At 38.0% G+C, this 18924-nt stretch overlaps 1 protein-coding gene across 4 annotated transcripts in view; it reads left to right on the forward strand.

The window, feature by feature from the left end:
- Plppr5 (phospholipid phosphatase related 5) overlaps window positions 1-18924 on the forward strand; it is a 244821-nt gene that overhangs the window by 134598 nt on the left and 91299 nt on the right. For 2 of the 4 annotated variants that reach the window (XM_048814395.1, XM_048814394.1), the window contains exon 3: window positions 4983-5171. The exons of 1 other annotated variant lie outside the window; for it this stretch is intronic. In XM_048814395.1, coding sequence (XP_048670352.1) covers window positions 4983-5171 — 189 coding nt within the window. Of the gene's footprint in view, window positions 1-3853; window positions 5172-18924 lie in introns of those variants that run through there. One more of the 4 variants, XM_015500850.2, reaches the window with a different exon arrangement.

Below are 18924 nucleotides of genomic sequence, written 5' to 3' on the forward strand. Positions count from 1 at the left end.
CTTTTCACACTCTCTCTTTAAAACATTTTAATTCAATTTTAGCATTATGAACATAAGCCTTGTTGTTTAAAGAAGAAATCCATTTTTCTTTTGGAGAAACATCTCTAATTTGTCTTATGTAAAGTATTCTGAGTCCTTCATATTCTACCACAAAGGACAGAATATGTATTGAGGGTCATGTGTTTCTTCCTCTCTCTCTCTCTTTCACATGAAATGTAAAAGTGTAAGAAAAATGACTGGATTTACACATTATTTGCGTCAAATGGGTGGAAATGAACATTTAACATTCTGTATTTTGTTTGCAAATGCTATGTCTTTGACAAAAACATTTGGTCCACAAGCCTTTAGGATCAAATTCTTAGCCCTTGGCAGAAAATATCAATCTGACCCTTTCAGTAATAAAATATTTGTTTTATTGAACCCAATGGGTCAAAATCTTGAGGAGTCAGGAATAGTCTCCTGTACTTGTATTAATGAATGAGGAGAATACACTCACATATCTAGTCTTCCACAGGCATTCAATGCTTGTCTACCCAAGGACTAGGCAATTTATTCTTCCACTTTTTTTTTTTACCAACATAAATGTCCTCTCAACTTGACATTTTGTACACTTGTCTTCTATCTGTAGAAGAATAGTTATAAACCACAAGGACAAGGACTGTATCTTTGTGTGTGTGTGTGGTGCTGGGGATTGAACCTACGGCCTTGTGCATGCTACGAAAACAGTCTACCAATTGAGCTATATCTCCAGCCCCAAGGACTATATCTGTATGCTGGTATAGAACCTTACTCATTCTTACTAGAGCATATGGTATTGAGGTGGAAAGAAGGCAGGTAATGGTCTTGATAAATGATTCCCCCAAGATTTGTTTCAGTATTTTGTCATAGAGAAACACAGTAGAGGTATGAATGGTTGTTAAGTCATATGCATCTAAATATAATATGAATACTGGAAGTTGGAAGGAGCTGAGATGGGGAGAGTTCCAACAGTACAATGTTTTGTTAAGAAAGGCTGATTGCTCACTGGGTGCAGTGGTGCCACCTGTAATCTCAGCGGCTCTGGAGGCTGAGACAGGAGGATCCTGAGTTCAAAGCAAGCCTCAGCAAAAGTAAGGCACTAAGCAACTCAGTGAGACCCTGTCTCTAAATAAAATACAAAATAAAGCTGGGATGTGGCTCAGTGGTTGAGTGTCCCTGAGTTCAATCCCTGGTACCAAAAAAAAAAAAAAAAAAGGCTGATTGTTGTAATAGATTTGAAAACACAATGATATCCTTAAGATTCAAATTAAATTAAGAATTAAGTCTTTGTTCCACAAGATTACACAGCAACAGGATGTTTTTAATCTAGAAAAAGCCAGAAACTTAAATAAAAATTGAGGAAGGATTTCAAAGGATTCTTTGCAGATGAAAAGATGTATTCTGGGAAAGAATTAGCTTAAATGATTTAAAACAAAATTAAGAAATACACTAAATAAGTTCCTTCTTTTGATCAGCTAATTTATATATTCTCATTTAATTGCCAAAATCAGCCCAGAGGTAAGAAAATTGAGTTCATTTTAGCTTAGAAGAAGCTCAAGCTTAGGAAGACAAAGTAAGTAGCCCAGGGGCATATAACTCATTCTCTCTCATCCACCTCAAACCATTTTCTATGAATATCCAGTCTACTCAAATATTTATGGAAGGTAAATTTAATGTTGATTTCCTTATAATGCATGTTAAGATTCAATATTAACTTTGAATTTCAGCACTGGATGTTCAATCAACCACGCATCAGTCAACAATGCCCTTTGACCATTTAAAATGACAAAATAATGGGGATATTAGATTCTGAAAAAAAAAAAACTTTAATGGTTTGGATCTGGAATATTTCTAAAGGTTCATGGTGTTGGAGACTTGGTCCCAAGTGCAGCAGTATTCTGAGGTGGAGCTTTTCTGAAGATGACTGGATCATGGACTCAAATCTCATCAGTGGATTAATCCACTGAGGGACCCATAATTTTATGGCAGTATTGAAAGGTGGTGGAGACTGTAGGAGGTGGACCTAGCTGGAGGAAGTAAGTCACTAAGAGTGTGTCCTGGAAGGGTATTTCTTGCCCTTGGTGTCCCTTCTGCATTTTTTCTTTCTTATTCATTTTCCTCCCCTCTCTCCTTGGTTCACCACCAGCATGAAGTGAGCATGTCTCTGCTCCTCCATGCCGGTCCACCATGGTGTTCTGCCTCATCACAGGCCTGCAGCAATGGAGCCAGCTGATAATGTACTGAAACTTCTGAAACCATGAGCCAAAATAAATCTTTCTTCCTCTCAGTTAATTTCCCCAGGTATTTACTTACAGTGATAAAAAGCTCATACATATCTTGTTCCTGAGATTGACTGCATTTAAATAAAAAGATAGAATGAATACAATACTATAGGAAAGAAACGTGCACAACTACAAAAATATGAGCACACCCAGAGTCACGCTGTAAGCAATAATATGAGAAGGAAGTGACTAGTGATAGGTGTTGGGATTTCCCAAGTTACTTAAGGTAGGCTAGATAGTTGATTTTTGTAGAATCTAAACACTATTTATATATTCATTATGTGCCATATATAGTGAGCTGAGCATCATGTAATACTTATATCAACTGTGTATAGTGGTTACTCATATCATCTCAATTTTTCTAGTGATGAAACTAAAGCAGAAAACAGTCATGCATCTTGCTTAGGTTCACAGTTGTTAAGTGGCAGAGCTGGCATATGAACTATTGCAGTATCAGAATGATGCTCTTATACTGAACTTCTATGTCGGTGTGACCATGCTAGTAGATGGGCTGTATTTATCTAGGGACATAAAGACTGTGATTTCCTAAACCTTGACAAATTTTATAAATGAAAACACTTTCCTGTTGTTGTTAGGGTAGTAACCTCATTAATTTATTCAACAAATATTAATTAAATATCCACCATGTGTCATACCCTGCTCATTCAGGAAATAGAGCAATGAAAGAAAATAAGGACTCCACTGCATTACATGTACAGTATGAAGCATTCAATACACATTAACAGTGAATTATAATATATTTCAATTTTGAAAATAATGCTTGTTTTTATTAGGTGGAACAAATGAGTTGACCTTAGTGATTAACATCGTTCTTCTAAAAATTATATTAAGTGGGAAATTTTGCACGATACCCTTTAGAACCAAAGAAGTGGTTTAAATTCCCTTATACTACAGTGATTGCAGTATAATGATTTTTCTGAATGAAACCTTAACCCATGCATTGTTATAATAGTTACATTTTTATAATATGGAAAATCACTTTTGTCCACCTAGGAACTATTTACTCCCACAGCCCCAAATTGCTTGTTATACACATCTCTTAGTGCACACTCTGAGAAATAAGTTTCTGAATGGTTTTTGTATAATGTGGAGGTATATGTGATATCCATTCAACATTAAAGAAACCCACACTGTCTTTACTATCCCATTCCCAAACTACCAATCATTTGAACTGCTTGTTTTTTTTAGCCTAACAATGTTGAATTTTCTTGATGATAAAGGCCCACCTTTTAAAAATCATTTACACCCATTAAAATGAATCAAGTTAGAAATTTGCGGAGGTAATTCTACATTTTAATGAGAAGGGCAGAGCTCTAAGAATATTCTCCTATCTTGCTTTGTATAAATGCTTTCTTACCTGCAGTGTCAGGTTTCCAAAGGGCCCTTTAGGAGTCTACTACATAAGCTTGCACAGAGGGACCTGCATGGCATCACAGAATCCATTCCTTGCATAAACGAATTCCATAGCACCCTACCTCCACGCACACGCGTGGACACCCTCGTATGGATGTACTTTGCATGTACTGTGAGCCTGCACTGGTCTGCCTCTCCTTTCACCTGAGCCTAGAGGAATTCCTGCAGATTCCTAAACTAGGGGAATACAGAGATGAATCAAATAGCCTTTTTTCTTTTCCTGGTGGCTGGTACCGCTGACTCCCAAGAATCTGCAAAGCCCCCTCTCACAAGCAGCTAATAAAAGGAGACTGAGAAGATGAGCAAAAGAATACATGGAAGAAGGAAGGAACCGGTGTACAAGAGATGATGCTTCTGGAGCTTCGAGCAATGATTTCTGTATTTTTACACACAAAGCCCTAGGAAGCTGCAGGGGAGGCAAAGAAACCCCGAAGCTAAAATCCTCTGAGATCATTTTTCTAATCGAACCTAGAAACCACTGCTCTGCTGGGGTCCTGTGCAGGGTTAAGGAATCCAAGGGAGCGCGGCTAAAGGCACACGCTGAAACTCGCGCCGCTTCGGACACTTTGCGCTTTGGTGGGATTTGCGCTCTGAAGACGTGTCCACGCACCATTTTCCCAGGCGTTGTGCGGGTTTCTTAAACAGCCCAGCTGGTGCCTAGAAAGGGAGTTTCTAGAAGCTCCATCTCTATTGCCTCTCCTCCCCTTTTTATTTTGGTTTCCCCCCGCCAGGAGCTCTCCAGCTCCACAGCCTCTGCCCTCAGAAGGGGGTACAGGTGCCGCTGTCCCGCTTGCTGCCGCCCGGTCCGCCGACGCGGCTTTCTGCCTGCTGGCCCGAGGGCTTGACCCAGAACAGCGGTTTCGCGAATGGTCTCCTGCCAGGGTGCAGCGGCCACAGCCAGTCCCCGGGGACTCCCCGCCCTTCTGCGCGACCCCGCGCCGGGGCGGGCGGCGCTAGCATCGGGCAGGGGGCGGGCAGGGGAGCAGGGACTCGTCCGGGGGTAGCCGCCTCCTCTGCAGCCTGCTCGCGCCTCAAAACCCGGACTGCCTCCGCCTCTTCCTCCAGCGGCTCCATCCCTCCTCCCGCTCCGCGTCCTCCAGCCTCCCCCGCCGCCGCGCCCCCGGTGGCTGACTCGGCGGACCCGGGAGGGGGCCTGCCGCGTCGGCCGCCCGCTCGGCTTGGCTCGGCCCGGAGGCGTGCATGCCCCTGCTGCCCGCGGCGCTCACCAGCAGCATGCTCTATTTCCAGATGGTGATCATGGCAGGGACGGTGATGCTGGCTTACTACTTCGAATACACCGACACGTTCACCGTGAACGTGCAGGGCTTCTTCTGCCACGACAGTGCCTACCGCAAGCCCTACCCGGGCCCGGAGGATAGCAGCGCCGTGCCCCCCGTGCTCCTCTACTCTCTGGCCGCCGGGGTCCCCGTGCTCGTGGTAAGCCCGGGGGTGCTCGCCCTCGCCGCGGACTCTCTTCTTTCGCCCTCGCCTTCGGGGTTGCGGCCTCACCAAGGGTCGGGGCGCGGCAGCTTTTGCTTTCTAAGTTCCTCCAAGTTGTTGGCAGCCCCTTCCCCAGAGGACAGTCTTCTCTGGGTGCGTGAGGGGTGGGTGCGAAGGAAGCCCCCTCTCTCCCCACACGCCACCCCCGCACCCCCTGCGGTGGCTGCAGTGTTGGGTGGCGCGGAGGCAACAGAAGGGAAGGGGGCTGTAGGAGGTAATGGGTGGGTGTCGGGGATGGGGAAGGGGCTTGCATTTTTGGGTGAATCTGGACTTGATGGATTCTGTGGCCTTGCTTCACTGATCTCCTCTGTGCTCCTGGAAGATGAGCAGCATCCAAGCTAGTGAGGACAGAGGGGGTCAATTGCTGGGGTGTGGAAGGTACCCCTGCTTCCCCAGTCGGGGCACACCGATATTTTTACTACCTCCTTCCGTTTCAGATGAAAAAGCCAAATGGACTAAGCTGACCAGAGACCAAATATCTAAAAAAAGAAATTGGGAATTTGTCAATGAAGAGGATTGGGCAACAGGGCTTTGCTGAGAAGGAGCTGTGCCTAAATCACAAGAGCACTTCAGATTTATTTAAGGCTGCTCCTTCCCTGGGCGGCTCAAATCCTTGTCTGTTTAAATCTGGCTGAGAATGCCTTCTGGATTTATAGACTGGGTGTGTGTGTGTGTGTCTGAGAGTGGGGGGGAGAGAGAGAGAGAGAGAAAGAGAGAAGGATAGGGACTATAAAGNAAAAAAAAAAAAAAAAAAAAAAAAAAAAAACAGTTACTTTCATGTCATTTATTTGGTCGCAACCATCATAAATACAATAAACACTGTCTGTAACTTGTCTTGTGGTAAATGACATTCTGTGTCTTACTGAAATGAGGTAGCACTTTTTATCTGAACCAACCATCCATGGTGGCAGGTGGCAGTGAGAGAAAAAAACACATTGGTCCAAAGATTTTGATAATTCTCCACTTACGCAGAACCTAGGAAGGAGAAAGGGAATTAATTAGTCTCTACTGAGTGCCCACTGTGTTGGGTACTGAATAGTTGTAGTCACATATATTTTGTACAGCAGCCCTTGTAGGGGATCCAATTAACATTTGAGGAAACTTGAGATTCAGATAGTAAGTTGGGAACATCTGAAAAAAATTTTAAAAACTGACTATTGTGTTTATATGTTCATAGGACTGATGCCAAATGCCATATTCCTATTGCTTCCAAAGAACACGTTCTCTGAATGTTGGGGGTTGACTGATGGAGCAGGCATTGAGGATATAGTAGTCAGACTTTTTAAAGGGATGATCCAACTTGGGTTTCAGGTTTTGACCTTTAGTTCTTTAGGTTTAAGAGAATGGGTTTATTTGCTGGTTTAAAGAGAAGTACTGGATTTTGGAGGAAAGATGTGATGCTGGCCTTTGTTTCTCTTGTGCTGGTAGGAATAATAGAGTATTCTGTCCTTACACGAGGAATTGAAATAGGAGTGGCAGCTGTACCTCTGCATCTTCTCAAGAAAACTGGAAAGGTTTTTTTATACTTTACCCAGGAAAATGTTTTGCTTTGTCTTTTGACTCTATAATTTGCTAAAATACATCAGAAGTCCCAATCCAGCTTCATGTATGTGTTCTTTCAAAAATAATCTATTCCCTATTAAAATAGGAAGTTTAAGTAGTGTGCCCAAAGTCAAGAGCTACAATGTTACACTCAGAATTTTCACTCTAGTCCATCAAGCTTCTAAGCCTATGCTTTATTCTTTGTGCAAATTCAATTTATTCATAATCATTATTCTGAACGAATACCTCACACAAGAATATTTTCTCTCATCTCTTATAGTTCTTATACTGCGATGATAAAGGTTCTTTTTAATAAATATATTTTTAAGTTTTTAAACTCATTACTCTTGAGAGGTGCAGATTTGTTTCATACTCATTAAATTAATTTATCCAAAACTTAAAAACCATATATCTTATGCATTGTATCACTTTCATATAGAGTTCCCTTGGGTTCAGATTGAGAATCTTAACAAATTGGATTTTTGATTGAAGATATATTTGAGATGTTGAGTTGGGAACTCCACATGTTATGTAAACTTGAACAATTAATGTAAGCCTTAATTCCCTTGGTCACAGGATTTTGAATTTTAAATTAGTTATGTTAATGTCACTTTTGGCATGGTTGATGCTCCATAAGAGGTTCTATATCACTAGCATTATTTAATTTTTTGCAGTGTTTGATTGAACCCAGAAACTTGTGCATGCCAGGCAAGTGTTCTACTACAAAACCACACCCTCCATCCATCATTATTATTAATAAAATAGCAGTTCAGTAAGTGTTTATTGAATCCTTGTAGTGCAAATGGTTTCCTGGCAAAAGAGAGGTAATTGAGGCAACTGGAGAAATAAACCATGGTCACCAATCCTAAGAAATTTGCAGCCTAATTTGGGAAATTAGGTAAACACATTGAAGATCATAATTCAAATAATAATGATAAAATTTTTATGTATGTGTGTGTGTGTGTATATATATATATATATATATATATATTTACTTCTGCATATATATACTTGTAGGTACCACAGAGACTCTGGTGATTCAGAAAAGGATAAGATCACTTTTGTTTGGTAGGATGGGGAGAGGATTCCTAGACGGGATGGTAGCATTTGAGATTTGTTTGAAAGGTGAGTCCAACTGGCAGTTGAGTTAAGACATCACAGCAGCAGCTTCCTTTACCAGCCCATGAGGGCAGAAAATGCTGAATTCACTCCTCAAACAACTATTGTTTTTTTTTTTTCATTTCAGAGAGTCATGTTTGGGGAAATGGGGGTTCATAGCTAAAGACAAAGGCTGGGATTGCATGAATAAGACTTGGAAGGCCAGACTGAGAGTTTAAATTAGTTTTCTAAGAACTGAGCAGGACATGGTCTGAGAGGTAGTGTCTAAGGACATATTTATTCATATATTTATTTATTTGCTTGGAGTGTAGAGGGATCTTCTGTTATCAAAATATCTACATAAGATCAATTTAAAGTCTGTCCCCAATATTTTATAATAATTATTTTAATTGTGCTTTCATTTTTACATGGATGATATGATTTATAAACCCTTTGAAAATAGGTAGTGTTCAGTTTGATCTGTATGGCATTTATCAAAGTGTCACATAAAGCATACACAGATAGAAATTTAATTAGTGACCTTTGATTTTCATTGATTAAAAGAACTGGTGATGACAATAGCTTCTGCTCCCCAAATTTGGATTCATTAGTCATAGGACCTATTGTCCTTTAGATCTCTGAGCAGTCCAGATGATTCAAAGGAGTTTAAACTAGTCCATCCATCTTCATAGAGCCAGAATCAAGATAAAGAAAATCAGCACCAACCAAGGTAGCTACTGACACTACATGGGGAGGGTGGGAAGTTTATGCACATCTCAGATTCTTTATGTTTGCATCCTCAGGAAGCTCTCTGGACCTTGAGATCCAGAGTTGAGGAATGTAGCCACAGCTGCTATCCCATGGCTGCTGGCATCACTGAATGGAGTGAAGGTAGATGGTGACAGGAAGGCATCTTGTACCCAATGCTTTCCCATAAGACCTCTTCTCCTCCTAACCTTGCCTTGGGTATTCCCTCTCATCCTCATTCCTGGAACCCACTACTGGGGCTGGAATAGGAGATGAAGCACAGATATGGGTGTCAGACGTGTCTGGATTCTTATCCTGTTCTCCTCCTCACTAGCCATATGCTTTTGCCAAAATCTTTTTCAAAAACTGGAGATAAAAACACCTGGCTCTTGGAGAGTCAGTGGTTGTAGGGGTAAAGATCACAAGCCTTAGAATCTGACTGCCTGGGTTGAATCCCATATCTGCCAGTTTTTTTCACCTGTGAAACTTGAACCCATTTATCTCTCTATTTTTCTATGTCTTTGACTATTAAATGGAGATAATAAGGATACACTGTGAGTGTGAAATGAGTCAATACATATAAGTATCAGAGTAGTGCCCAGCTATGTATGTGACAGCTATCATTACTCCTTTTGAGGTTGGGATGATTAATCAAGCTAACCTCTATAAAGCACTTAGCAAAATACCTTTGTTAGTGGATTCCAAAGCTGAAAACCTATTTGAGAGAGGCAGAAGCCACTGAGTTCACTCCAACCTTCATAAATTAAGGAGTCTGAATAGTAAGAAAAGTGCAGCAATCAGAATTCCATTCTTAAAACCAAGTTAATGATTCCTACCTTTGATGACACTTCAATTTCTTAAAGTACACTAACACTAATATTTATTATTCATTTCCTATGCACCAGATCCTATGTTAGATATATTTTATGCACTGCTTCATTTAATGCCCACAAAGATAGTACTTTCCTGAAATATACCATCATTAAATCTATTTCATTGATGAAATGTAATAAGTTCAGTAAGATTATTATGTCAGACTTAAGTTATTTAAATTCATTAATATTATTAATTTCCACGGTAAATTTATGGAAGAGACTTGGATGTAGAGAGGTTAGATGACCAGTTCAATGTCCACAATTACAGTGCCAGTTGTCAAAGCCTGTGCATTTAATTATTTTATCAAATATCTGAATCCTAACATGTTAACTGGTCTTTAAAGATTTTTAGTAATAGTAATTCAGTACAGGAAATTAAAAATTTTCTCAAACACTGTGTCCTTGATTTCAGTTTTCTTGGTTTGATGGGAAACTTTGTGTTCCACTGAAGTTAATGGTCTCAATGTGTGGTGTAGGATATTGTTTTGTTTCCTATTAAACTTGGAAATGTCGTGGAGAGGTGGGTGGCAGCAGAAGGGATTGAGAGTTCTGTTCTGATATGAAGGCATGTCTCTTGTCTCGGCAGCACACACAGTCATGGTGCTGCAGGCATCCACATTTCTGTAGAACCACCCTCTGGTTCTGGATGTGCAAACCACAGTACTCAGAGAGGTGAAGCTACCTCTGCTTTTATGGCATGTTTCTTAAACTTGAACTTAGCACTAGATTTTGAAGTGCAGTGAATGAATGGAAATCGTGCATAAAATATTATGTGTGTACATGTACCATTTTTTTTTTTAGTATGCCTCCATGGTTTAATCATACTGTCAAAGATGTCCAGATCCTCTAAAAAGCTACTCTTTGGGACTGTTTGAACCTCTCTTGGTGTCTCTTGGGACCTTGTTTTACTTTATGTTCTTATTCTTATTCATTTTTTCACATTGACACTTTTCCCCTTCTTTTCTCTTCCTCCGTTTAACATTCATTGTCGCTGTTTTTCCATTTGTCCTTCTTCTTTGTATTCTGATAAGGAGATGGTGATGCTGAGGGGAAACGAAAGACCCAGGAATCAGAACACTAACTAGCTTTTCCTCCTCCCTCTTCTCTTCCACTGCCCTCTCTTCTTTCCCTTTTTACTCTCTCCCTCCACCCGTCATCACTCATATCCATGTAGCTTCTCTGAGAGAGTTACTTTATCCAATAAATTTTGGCTTCCTCCTTCCCACCTTGAAGAGATGTTGTGAGAATCAAATAGATGAGAAAGCACATTGGAGACAGTAAATCACTTCATACCTGTAAGGGAAACATAAGATGAGGAGTTACGTGGATTGTGCAGCCACCGTCATCAGAGATGGTTAACACTACTGGCAGCAGTACTTTGCCAGCCTTATGTATTTACTCTGTGGTGTGGAAAAATAAATATGATTTCTTTAACTTATTTTCTGATTTTCCTATAGAAAGAGTAGCAAAAATAGAAAGCCAACAGTATAAAATGGCCTCCTGATTATTACAGACCATTACTCTAATATTCAATTCTATTTTTCAATTTCTATTATTTCAACAAGCTTTGAGTATTGTAAAGATTATTATAAAGAATCATTTCATTCCTTTCCATAATTTGAAGTAAATCATATTTCCAGGGAGCTCTGCTGATGCCATTTGTTAAGTATGTATTGTATCATGTTGATTTTTAAATTTTCACTGTGCTAAAAATACATTATTTGTTGAAGTTTTGAATGATACTATTGCATCTACTATGTACTAGGTAGCACTGCCATTGAATGGGCTTCCAAAATGAATAAGGCATATTTCAGAAGCTTCAACAGTTCAGATAATATGCATAAAATTATATCTCCAAACCTCAGATCTTATCTTTGTAAGACTGAGATAATAATAGTTAACATGATATCTTACAACAATTAAATACATGTCTGCACTCAGTGTTCAATAAGTGATAGCTGTTCTTTTAACATAAATGCTAATAATTTTTGTTGATAGTGCAGAGTCAAATGACATCATGTGTACTTAATCATTTTGTTGAATGAATGAGGTAAGCCACTTACTGTTCACATTAATTCTTTCAGATAGTGCATGCAATAACAAATCTAGAGAGCTTTTGCAATTTGCTCCAGTTGGTAAATGACACATTGAGAATGTGAACTTATTACTTCAAGTCCAATGGTCTGTTGGCTACATGCAGTTGTTCACTAATTTGCTTCACAGCATAAATGATGGCATTCCTAGTAGGCAGGGGAGAGCTAAAGCATATTGATTATATATCAGTATGCTATTTGTAGTGTCCATATGCTTCTTAGTCTTTAGGCTTAGTTATAAAAGAACATGAAAAAAGGAGTTTTAAGATCTTTGTGCAAACATAAAACTTCACTGATTCGTAACACAGGTGGAATAGTCAATAGAACTTGATATTCTTATCCATGCAAGTTGAGAGGGCAAATTCTGATTTCAGAATTATGAACTTAACCTGTGGTTAGGAGGACTTGTTAATGGACTTTGGAAAACCATAAGGACTATTATTTTGATGGAAGATATTTTAGAATATGTGAAATGGAGTTCTATATTCAGTGCTATTTAAACTATTTCTGAGAATGCCAGTTTCCACTCAGCAGGCTAGTTACATTTTTAGTCCTATTATGACAGATGTAGCTTGAGAATCACTGTCAGTAAAATTACCATATGGGGTAGGGGGTAAAAACACAACTCCAGAGATTGTTTTCCCAACCCAGGTACATTTAAAACTCTAATAACAGTTTTTTTGGTAGACATTTCTCAAATGAGAGAACATGTGTGAGTGAAAGTGTGTGTGTGTGTGTGTGTGTATGTATGTGTGTTTAGTGTATACATGCACACACATACATCTATAAACATTACTACATTTGTGATTTCTTGTATAAATCCATTTTTATCTTTCTGGATTCTAACCTCTATAAATTGCCCCCCCACTTTCCCTTCCCCCCAAATTCACAGCTTTCTGGAATATTCTGACATATCCTTCTAGACCTAGCACAAACTTTGCTAAATACACCACTTATATTTTCCCAGTTGAAATAGCTACATTGTTCTCTATGACCCTTTTGCCTCATATACAAATTTCAGCATTTAAATAACTTTATAGGTTTCTTTAGATTGCATTTTTATCTATGTTTCAATCACTAGACTTGAACATCTCAATGTTAGGGCATTGTAAACTGACTTGACTTTTAGATTATTATTTTTTAGTTGTTTATGAACCTTTATTTTATTCATTTATTTACATGCAGTGGTGAGAATCAAATCCAGTGCCTCACACATGCTAGGCAAGTGCTCTACCACTGAGCCACAACCCCAGCCCTAGATTATTTTTGATAGACATGCTATCCAGGCACCCACTGAAGGTTTTCTTGATGAAGGTAAGGTGAATTTGAATTCAAGTATCAGACAAAATTTCGTTGAGCCCACCATTATTTAATAACCTTTCAATAAAACAAGTAGAGTAGTCCTGTGCTGTAAATTTAATAACTTCAAACATTCTGGTTTTTATAGCATTTTAGGTTTATGAAATTCTTCGTGAAGAGATATTCTGTGATCTCAGGTTGAGATACTTGAAGCTAAAATTCTCCCAAACCAACAATGGCTGGAATCTGGATCCGTCAAGAACAAGCCATTGAGTGTGTGCTACTGGCCTTGCCAGAGTCTTGTACCTTGTTCATTCAGGCATGGGAAGTGTCTCAGAACTCTCTTAGATAATCCACGTAACTGGAAAATCTTTCCTTTCTCCAATAGGAGTCCATTTTTAGCATTCATCATGCTAATTAAAAGCCACTACTTATATCAATAAAAAAATCCTCTTTTTATATTCACAATGCTAATTAAGTCAGTTGTTAATTAACATGGGCATAGCAAAAAGACTTTTGGCAGCCTGTTTGGAATGGTATCTTTCTGATAAAATGTTAATGACGGCCTAAGACTTTTCATTTTAGTAGCATTTTAGCAGATTATTCCTAGAATTGGAGCATGAACAAAGTGGTACATATATATCACACAGAATACATTGAAATAGCTTAAAGAAAATTGTAGACTTCTTAATTTAGGAACTGGGACTTCTATATCCTCATTACTTTGAGACTATACACCCAAAATATGTTAACTAAATTGATGACCTAAAATTTTTTTTGCCCTATTGTCAGATTCATGTTTTGCTAGTCTATTGAATTTTTTTATTAAGGGTGTACTTTGTGTTTGGTGTGGTATAAAAATATTCAAAACATTTGGAACTGGAACACTATAGAAAGAATGAATGTTTAAAAATTCCCTCCATTCTCTTCTGTACTCCTTCCATTCCTCCATCCCTCCTTCTCTGCTTTCCTCCTCTCATACTTTTTTTTCTCAACAAATATTTGGTGAGCACATTCCTTGTGCAGTATACCTTGAAATTAAGATTTAAAGAGGTTAAGTGACATGCTCCAAATCTCAAAACCCTTCCCCCAAATTTCAAAGCAATGTTGGGAAATAAAAGGATGTGAAATTATAGGGCAGCTAAGCATAAATGTACTCCTAACACATCTGCATATTATCAAAATATCGTGTGCTATTTCCTCTCTAAAGAAATTTGAAATTTATTAGTATAACCAGAACCTCTATGTGTTTCCTATGCAAGGATCCCATTTTTTAAAAGGGTGCTTTCAATAGCAACAGAAAAAACTGTACTTTTTTTTTTATCTCCATTTCAGATTTAGTTTTTTCTCACACTGGGGTGCATAGAAGCACTTTTCACACTGAGAAACATCTTGTATTTCCAGAGACCTCATCAAAGCAGAATGCCATGTTCTCACAGACACCCAAATTGAGCAGCCTTGGATAGAGATAGTGCACCTGGGGATTCATCTTATAATTTAAAATGAACTCCTGACATTTCCAATTGATGTAAAAACTAAAAGAAAACAGTATCCTTGGGTTGGTGATAATGACCTCTTCCTTTGCATGTGCCTGGGCAGTGTTGGGTGTACTCAGTTTCTAAAATGAATGAAGAGACTTAATCAAAGCTACAACCCTGTTTGTCTTTCACAAAGAGACCTTTGTTTCCTCTTCTCTGACTCCTCACCACATGATTACTTGGGGTCCCCTTTTCATTCATTTATTTTTGGGGGCAAAGTCTAGAATACAGATATGGGATTCCAGTAGACACTTTATTCAAGCCATTCTATCAGCCTCACTCTGCCATTCCATTTTTGGAAATGATTTGTAAATTCATTATGAAAGAGAACATGCTTCTTCATAGCTAAAACTTTTTAATAACGAAAGAGGACCAAGGGTTCATATAGGTTTATCTTTTAATCTGTGCCCTGTGAGTTAAATGACTTGTCTGAGGCCATACAACTAGTGAGAAACCACACAGATCTTCACTTGGCATGGACTTGAATTTGTTCTACCATTTTGGCTGCCCAAGTCTGACTGAATTTGAAATATCTTACATTCTTATATTTAATGCTCAGCACTGAAGACGACATCTCAGGCGTACTTTCAACTTTGGCAAGTTAGATCAGGCATTTTCCCTAGTTTGCACACTATTTTGTTCATTGAAGCATTAGTCTTAGTGGGTATTAAACCACCTTGTGGTCAGTTACCTCATCTATAAAGGGAATATTTTCCACCTCTTCCCACGTAGATACATCTTCCCACAGCAAGAAGATGTCCACTGGCTCCTCCAGTGACCACAATATACACTGCTGAGAGATCACAGAATTTTCCCTCTGTTTGAAACTGGTCTTGTCTTGGCTTCTTAATCCTGAAGACTGAACTCCAGGCAACTTCTTCTAATTGGATTTGTCATCTTGGAGTCTGATGATTATTAAACACTTTTAGTTATATGTAGCATATACATGTAGCATATTTCTGAATTGTTATGCACTATCATTAATTGTGTACAAATATTTTGCCTATCAAAGGATCAAAAATTTATGTAGATTAGCAAATATGTCTTGTGTATCTTTGCCTCTTTCTCAGCGTATACTCCCAAATGTAATGCCTTCCATATGGTAGATATAAATGATAATTTGTGTATCTTAAAAGAATTAATAGAAATTAAAATAATTTTAGGTACTTTTACTTATTTAAGACTGTTATTAATTTCCTAGGCACTCTATTTTTTTATGAAAAAATATATTTATGTCACTTTCCATTCATAGATACTTAAGTTATAGAGTTTAAGTTATTTTTTCCCAAACCTGGGTATTTAATATTCTACTTTATCTTCTAGTCATCAATAATTTCAAGTGTTTTTTCAAGTATATTTACTTAATTTTTCATGTAGTCAGAGTTATACAGAATGTAGTGCAAAATAAGTCTCATTGATTTCAAATAGACACTCTTTCAAACACCTGAAGTTTTGTGTAAAAAATCTTTAACATCATTATATTCGTAGTCTGTAGTTATTTTTTCATTTTCTGTGTCTTATCTTTACACAGCATATCTTTTTATAATTTTCTAACATCACTACTTTAACATTTGTATAGTATGTATTCTTTCTTCAACAAGTGTGACATTTTATATATTTCAATATAATTAGATTTTTCCCCCAAATAAATCAGGTGACTTAAGAGCAAATCACTTTTCTTTCAGCTTTGTAAATTAAACCATCAGTGCATTTTACATGTGAAATGTGTATGGTAAAATTAGAAGACTTTTTTTATGTTGTTCTGATGTTGCATTCAGAGAGTTGGCAGTTTCTAAATGAGATGAGTCATGATTTTATTGTCACTCAGGATCTCTGAATCATTCTCTGTACACTTTCATTAGTAATCATGGATCAAGAGTTGAAACGCTTGACTCAATACATGGGAATGTTCTTGAGAAGGGTTTCTTCCCACTGAGAGTGATAAAAATTAGTTGTAGTTTAGAGAATGACATTAATGAATAGAGGAAAGATTCAGGGCTGCTTGGGCAAGCAAATCACTTACAAGTTCAATTAACTTCAGGCAGAACAGGGAAATGAAATTAGGATTTTATTGTTTATGGATACTTTTCAATGAAATTCAAGATTTCCCAATTAGAGTGACATATCAAACAAGTGCAAATTAGCTCTTCACCTTATCAAATGGGTGCAAATGAAACAGCCCACTGAAGATCAAATTAAAGTAGGATGATCTTGTATTCAGGAATTCATCCCTTCATATGTTTATTAGGGAACATTTGCTGAGACCTTCCTAGAAAAACCAGTGTGTGTGATGGGTTCTAGATATTCCAAAGTGAATCATGATAAGAAGTGGGGGTGGGGTGGAGGAGTGAATCATGAAAATATGTTCCTAAAGGAGGGGTGTCAGCAAGTCAGGGAGGAAAGGAAAGGTGTTCCAGTCAAATAGCATGCAAAGTCTTTTAGGCTGGAGAAACCTTGTAGGTTGAAGGAACTACAAGAATGTCTGGAATGGGAAGTTGCAGAGCACAGAATTAGAGCACAGAGGAACTTACACTCTGTTGATACTCAGACTGATGTCCTGATTTCTTACCCTCTTGCAGAGGTAAAGCTATGATTCACATTCTAACCTTTCAGCTTCACTTTTTCTGCATTTTAAATCTGCCTTTCTCACTCAAATAATTTTATTTCTGCATTGATTTCAATTTAGTAAACTAGAGAAAAATAAAAAAAATATTATTTCAGAGTTTTAAGCAGTGTAGGGCAATTTAGCACACAGTTTGTCTGTCTCAGAATTCTTAAAGTTTTTCTCACTTTCAAATTAAAGTAGAATGATCTTGTACTCAGATTACTTTATTTTATTCAATTTATTTCACCACTGTGAATTAGTTATTAATAAGTTAACTTCTGTGACACACATGCTAAGTGATTTGAAGTCATTTCAGGTATCCTGGACAATGCGAAGAGACCAATATTTGTACAACAATTTATGTTGAAAGTTTACGTGGGACATGCATAACTAAAATTCAAGTTGGAAAGGTTATTTTTATTACTTTTGCTGCTTTGCTCCTATAATTGAGTCATCTTGCCTTGCATTTTCTATATTGTGTAACAGGTATGCTCACCTGTATAATATATGTTTTTAGTCTTCTCATTATAAATTGGAAATTGAATGGAAATGTATACATGCATTTGTTGCTCTAGAAATTGAAGATATTGCAGTTCTTTCTGAAAAAAAAAAAACTGATTGAAATTAATGTGAAATTGAAAAGTACTATTCTTGGAAGGTGAAACTCATATTTTTCAGTTTGTAGTACCAAGGATTAAATGTTCTTGGTTTTCTTGCAAGAAGCACTATACTCCTAAATTTAGTAATCTCATTAAGATTTTCATTCATGGGAAATGACTTCAAAGAACACATAAGACAGGCTTTTCACAAACAAGCTTTGATTGGATTAATTGGATTTGCATAAATTTTATGATGTGAATGTGTTTGCATCTTGGCTTCTTTCACTTAGAAGGGAGAACTTCAAGGAATTCGAAAGAGGAAACACATTAAAGTTTGCAAAGGAAGTATGTAAAAGCAGTCAGATTAATGACATGGCAAGAACAAACCAAAAGAAGCTAAAGTTATAGAAGCTTTAACAATCTGCAGGCAGGTAAAGCCAGGAAGACTGGGCATGGGAAAAAAGAGAGGCGAGAATTAGACCACAAGATTTTGATGTTTCTTTCAATGGAAAATGGGACTAGGGCAGCCCTGATACCTCAGATGGGTTTGATTACACACTGGGGGGAACCATGATACATTTAGAACCAGAAAGACCAAGAGAAGGATGGCTGCTTGGATGGTGGACAGGCAGGCTTCAGGCAAGCAGTTCTAAAAAAGGGTTTAATGGACAACAGACACCAGTGCTGAGCCAGAATTACAACGTATAATTATAATTCACTAAAAAAAAAAAAAAAAACAAAGAAACAACAAAAAAGAATTAGAATCAAGAGGAGGCAAAGGATACAACAGGCAATGAGATGAGGTCCCAGGCGTACAGTCTGGGGTGCAAGGCTTGAGAGCCCACATTAGGATCGCCAGCAGCCAGGGATCAGAAACCATCCCATGAGGCAGAAATCAACAATCCAGGTGGTCAGAACTTGAATGTGGGCAAGTGGAAACAACAAATGAGAGATAACGTAACGACGGAAGTTTTGTATGTATCCACAGTTCTGATCTCACAGTTGCTAGTGCAGAAGCTATCTGTAGAATGAACATTCATTCTGACATCCATGTATTATGTAATGACTGATATTGACAGTACAATAACATGGCTTCTTACATTTATGTAGTCCTAAATCACTCAGAGAATGGTTCCCAATAATCACATGACATGGGTACTATAGTCATTTAAAGATGATAAACTGAGGCTCAGAGAAATTAGGATTGCTTAGTGTCATGCAGTTAAAATATTGGAAGAGCTTAAATTTTATATATATATATATATATATATATATATATATATATATATATCAA

The sequence above is a fragment of the Marmota marmota genome, unplaced genomic scaffold (genome assembly GCF_001458135.2).
Source record: "Marmota marmota marmota unplaced genomic scaffold, marMar, whole genome shotgun sequence".
Lineage (NCBI taxonomy): Eukaryota > Metazoa > Chordata > Mammalia > Rodentia > Sciuridae > Marmota > Marmota marmota.